The sequence below is a fragment of the Triticum aestivum genome, chromosome 2D (assembly GCF_018294505.1).
Source record: "Triticum aestivum cultivar Chinese Spring chromosome 2D, IWGSC CS RefSeq v2.1, whole genome shotgun sequence".
In the NCBI taxonomy this organism is placed as follows: domain Eukaryota; kingdom Viridiplantae; phylum Streptophyta; class Magnoliopsida; order Poales; family Poaceae; genus Triticum; species Triticum aestivum.
This window is the reverse complement of record NC_057799.1, coordinates 599,504,152-599,509,432: the sequence shown is the minus strand read 5'-3', so window position 1 is coordinate 599,509,432 and position 5,281 is coordinate 599,504,152. Positions and strand designations below refer to the sequence as shown.

The following is a 5,281-nucleotide window of genomic DNA, read 5'->3' as shown; positions in this document are numbered from 1 at the left end:
CCCCGGGCCGGCCAGGCCTGGTGTCACACACGGCCGGGCCATGCATGCATGTACGCGCCACCATCCCTCTGGCTCACATGCACATTATACATGCGTGCTACGTACGTGCGTACCCCCTCGATCTCGATGGATCGACCCATCTTCTCCAAGGCACACATGCAACAGTGTCGTACTCGTACGCGACGAAGCTATAGAAAGCTCGAAGAGGGTGGTGGTGGCGCTGGCGCACAGTGTTGCTGTAACCCTACCGCTCGCCCAGCCAATGGATACGGAGGCGAGCAGTGGAAAAACGGTGGCCGGAGACATAACGCCAGCAGCAGCTATCACCGGCCCCCTCACCAAACTCCAATTAAGTTCCATCGCTCCCATCCCCAGCACAGCACAGCCCCCCTAGCTAGCTACCCATAGCCTTTGCTAGTTTTCCTTGTTGATGGACAGATACAGCTTGATCCCCCTCTCCCTCGCCCGCTCCCTCTCTCTCTCCTGGCCAGCGAGATTCATCGGTCCATATAACCGGAAACGCACTCCACCCTCGCTCCTCACCACTCGTTCGTGCGTCCATGGAACCCTAGAAGAGAAGTACGCACCCTCCACTCCTACCTAGAGCTCCCTCCCATCAGAAACAAGCTGCTTGGAGAGCCATCGGTCCGTCGAGCTCCACCACGCGGCATATCACACCACACGCCCCCCCATGGCGCACGCTTGTCCCCGGAGCTCGGTCGATTCCACAGCCTCAAGCCAGTGAGTGAGCGAGGAAGGCCGGCCGGGACACTGTACTTGCACCGCGTCCTCGCTTCCATTCCTAACCCCTTTCCGGCCGTCTTCTCTGCTCTCTCTAGCGGATAAATTAAGCGGCCGGGAGGATGATGAACCTGCCAGCCGCAGCTGGGAACTCCTGCGACGAGTTCGGCTATGGGGCTCCCAACCCGCCGCCGCCGTCGCTCTTCCCGATCATGGACCACCAGGAGGGGGGCGGCGGCATCCACAGGGAGCACGACCACCACCACCACCACCTCGGTGGTTACACCCTCGAGCCCAGCTCGCTGGCGCTCCTCCCCCCGTCCAGCCACGCCACCATCGCTGCCCACAGCCCCCACGACATCCTCCAGTTCTACCACCACCCCACCTCGCACCACTACCTCGCCGCCGCCGCCGCAGGTGGCAACGGCAGCCCCTACGGCCAATTCGGCGGGGGAGGCACTGCCGGCGGCTTCCAGTCGTACTACCACCAGCAGGTGGGAACGGGCGCGCCCGAGTACTACTTCCCCACCTTAGTCAGCTCCGCGGAGGAGAACATGGCGAGCTTCGCGGCCACGCAGCTCGGGCTCAACCTCGGCTACCGGACCTACTTCCCACCCAGAGGCGGCTACACCTACGGCCACCACCCGCCCCGGTGCCAGGCCGAGGGCTGCAAGGCAGACCTCTCCGGCGCCAAGCGCTACCACCGCCGCCACAAGGTCTGCGAGCACCACTCCAAGGCTCCCGTCGTCGTCACCGCCGGCGGCCTCCACCAGAGGTTCTGCCAGCAGTGCAGCAGGTTAGTAGTCGCACTTGATACTATATTAATTCGCCATCCATTTTGCCGGAATTCGTTGATGAATTGCGTGTCTGATCGACCGATTCGCTATTCTAAAGAGAGATGGATAGATCTTGTAGATCCGTGTTGAGTTGGAAAATGATCTCCCTTTCGTGAATCATGACTTGCATTTAAGTGATCTGCAAGTTGCATTCAGTTTAATTGAATGGTTTGGAACCGGAAACAATCCATCTCATCCTGTTACCTCGTTCGATCGCAAAAATAGCCTTCAAATTACCCATTTAGTTCGACTGAATGAGTAGGAAAGTTTTGAGATCTTATTAGTTTGAGCTCCTGGATCATGATACCAACATGGATCACCTCGAGCAATTGCATTTTAGTTGAAAAAATAAACAAAGACGAAATTATGGCCTCGAACTTGATGTTAAATTTCTTTGCCACATTTTCTGTTACCCTTTTTTTAGCTGGATCTTAGAAGTATCGAATCTACATTGCACCTAGTTAGATTCCTCTTCCACGGACGTTCCTACAGTACCTGTCCCACGCTTAACTGCTAGATCGAAACAAAACAAATATGAGCGAAAAATCCGCATACCCTGTTCTTTCACTGTTCTCCCTCAATAGATTCCGAAGGAAACAGTAGCTACTAAGCAAACAAAGAACTGGTGTACTGTACAATACACCTCACCACAGCAAAGCCCTCGATTAGTAGGAGCTGGAAATTTTGCAATGAACAATTTTGGCCCTTTTAGCGATGTCATACACTGCCAGACGACATACTTTTTTTGGATAAAGGGAGTCTTTTATTAACTTACAGTGAAGCATTAGGAAAATACAAAACATAATGAGTAACACTTGGCCTCTGCATAGCTAAGATGCACACAGCCAACACCAACACACACGCAAAGGATCAGACCGGCAAAAAGCAAAGCCAGACATTATATTGGTTGTGCACTCATGCTGCTTGACTGATCACACAACGGAGAGCCGAGTCGCACCGTAAGACTTGGCTTGACAATCCACATGTGGGAAAGCAAGATTCATCGCTTTATTTGCATGTAATGTATATGTAAACATTTCATCCTCTACAATTTTGTATTACCTCCGTCCCAAATTACTTGTCTTAAATTTGTCTCGATACTATTTGTTAGTGTACAATTTTAAGTAGCTTAATTTACAGATTAGAATGAGCAAAATCATAATAAGTCAGAATGTATTATTACAATAAACTGACAGATTATGTGGTGCTCCATGATTCAGCCATCCAAATATGATCAAAGATTCATGTGATCTCCTCCTTTCTACATATTTCGCTCTGCCCGTAATTGACAAGAGTCCATGTATCACATGTAGGGAACACTTATACGCAGACATGTTGTCCTTTGAGTTGCTCCTTCTTTCTCTCCTCCATTGCTTGCTGCTCTCCTTGCCATTTATTTTTGCTTCACTTCTCCTTCGCATGCATGTTTGAGTGGTTACTTCAAACAGTGTGACCTGTCTGTACATGCATTGGCCTCCCGAAGTCAGAGAAGCATGGCTACTTTGTCCCTAAGTATTGCAAGTTTGTACCACGTACGAACGTACGTACGTACCACCACAGGCAGGTTGCAGTCGCAAGCATCTCTCTCTCTCTCTCTCTCTCTCTCTCTCTCTCTCTCTCTCTCTCTCTCTCTCTCTCTCTCTCTCTCTCTCTCTCTCTCTCTCTCTTTCTCTCTCTCTCTCTCTCTCTCTCTCTTTCCTGTGGGCTGTGGCTGTGGTAATAATAATGTGTTGGACAGATAGCGTAAAGGCATTTCTATCAGACCATCCCTTTTACCTGCCCTTTCAGCGAGATCTCTGTTAGGATGCACGTGTGAAGAGTAGCAAAGCATTCAAAGGGAAACAGTGGGATCACTTGCGGTGTGACACACCATATGGAGACACTCCATATGAGTCGGCTGCAAAGCTCCAAGCTGTCTGCGTGGGATCGATGGCAACAGTTTGGGATATATGCTTCTCATGTTCAGGATCATCATTGCCTAGCTACTGCATCGATCGGTCCCCAGCCGGAATGTTCTTTCGGTCCAGAATTGATCTCTGATCATGCACTAATTTGTGTCTTACCTAGGATTAGGATTTGCAGCCAGCTCATGTCTGCATGCATGCCAGCGATAAACTGATGATACACCATGCACATGTGTCCCTACTTTTATGTGTATTGTCTGTCACACATTAGTATTTCATGTGTATGTCTTTGTACAGTTCTTCTCTTAATTTGTTCTAACATGTTCTGTTTTCTCGTTCAGGTTTCATCTGCTTGATGAGTTCGACGACGCGAAGAAGAGCTGCAGGAAGCGCCTCGCCGACCACAACCGCCGTCGAAGGAAATCAAAGCCATCCGAGGCCGATGCCGCTGACAAGAGAAGGACACAGGCCAGCAAAGCAGCAAGTACCAAAGGCAGTACGTGAAATGCATCCGTCCATCTTTCTCTATCTAATTATGCATTCAACGCATAATCATCAATCTTACCCTAGATTCCTTTGTTCAACTTACCAAGGAGTAGTAATTAACACCACCAAAAACTAACAAATAATTGTCAACAGAAGCAGCCGGAAGCAGCAGCAAGAGCACCGGCACCGGAGACGGGATGGACATACAAGTACAGCTGGGTAGTGGAGACCTGTCCAAAAATCAGGACGAAACCATGGGACTCGGCGAGGTGGTGAAAGAAATGCAGGTGGATCCCAAGGGGAAAGCATCAATGCAGCAGCAACAAGGACACCATGGCCATGGTCTTCACCTGCAGAGCCAACATGGCTTCCCTTTCCCTTCGTCCTCTGCAGGCTCGTGCTTCCCTCAGAGCCAAGCTGTCTCGAGCACTCACAACACATCAAATATCGGCCAAGTGCAGCAAGAACAGCCAGGCTTGGGGTTCCATCAGCATAGCAACATCCTTCAGCTCGGACAGGCCATGTTTGATCTCGACTTCGATCACTAGCAATCCAAACTATTCAAAAAGCTAATATAATTAGTATTATTTAATGCTCCCTCGTACGTGTGTGTACGTCGATCGGATCATTTCTTTCTATCTTGTCTGTATTAATTACCGTAATATGATATAATAATGGTAGTTTGTGCAGTGGCAATTTCCTATATATATTTGGTTAGAGGTGCTTCAATGCCCTACCAAAAGGTGGTACTAGTACAATTCATACATTTAGTACCTTTATAAGTTGCCTCATGTACTTGGCAGTAGTTATGCTCTTTGTACGTCACAGCTGATTAATGGGTTGGGGCATCAAACTTTTTCAGTTCCATATATATGAGAGAAAATGTTTAATTTTTTTCGAAACATATATGCTTTTTATGGACCATATTGCACTCTAATCCAAAGAAGAAGAAAAATGTTGAGTACTCCCTCCGTCCAGTAATGTAAGACATTTTTTGACATTATATTATGGGACGAAGGGAGTAGATATTAACATAGTCAAAGATAAATAGTACGAAATCAGGCAAAAGTTCCTGAACCAGAACTAGCAAATTTATAATTTGTCTGACATAGAACACTGCTATCAATAAATATATTCTAAATATTACTGGATAAAACAGGTTGGGCGCCCTATTTTTGAATGCTGAATGGAGGGGCAAAATATGCATAAAAGAGGACGATGGTCTTGTGAGTCTTGTGTTGCTATGATTTATTCTTGTGGTGAGACAAAAGTCATTTGTTGACATAACCTATGTTTTCAAATCAAACAGAATTG

At 48.2% G+C, this 5,281-nt stretch overlaps 1 protein-coding gene across 1 annotated transcript; it reads left to right on the top strand.

Moving 5' to 3' along the window:
* The first annotated feature begins 415 nt into the window (after positions 1-415).
* LOC123054857 (squamosa promoter-binding-like protein 8) lies at positions 416-4,845 on the top strand. Its single transcript, XM_044478723.1, has 3 exons — positions 416-1,537; positions 3,823-3,977; positions 4,121-4,845. The coding sequence occupies exons 1-3, from the start codon at positions 864-866 to the stop codon at positions 4,513-4,515; spliced, it is 1,224 nt and encodes a 407-aa protein (XP_044334658.1). The 5' UTR covers positions 416-863; the 3' UTR covers positions 4,516-4,845.
* The last annotated feature ends 436 nt before the right edge of the window (positions 4,846-5,281 follow it).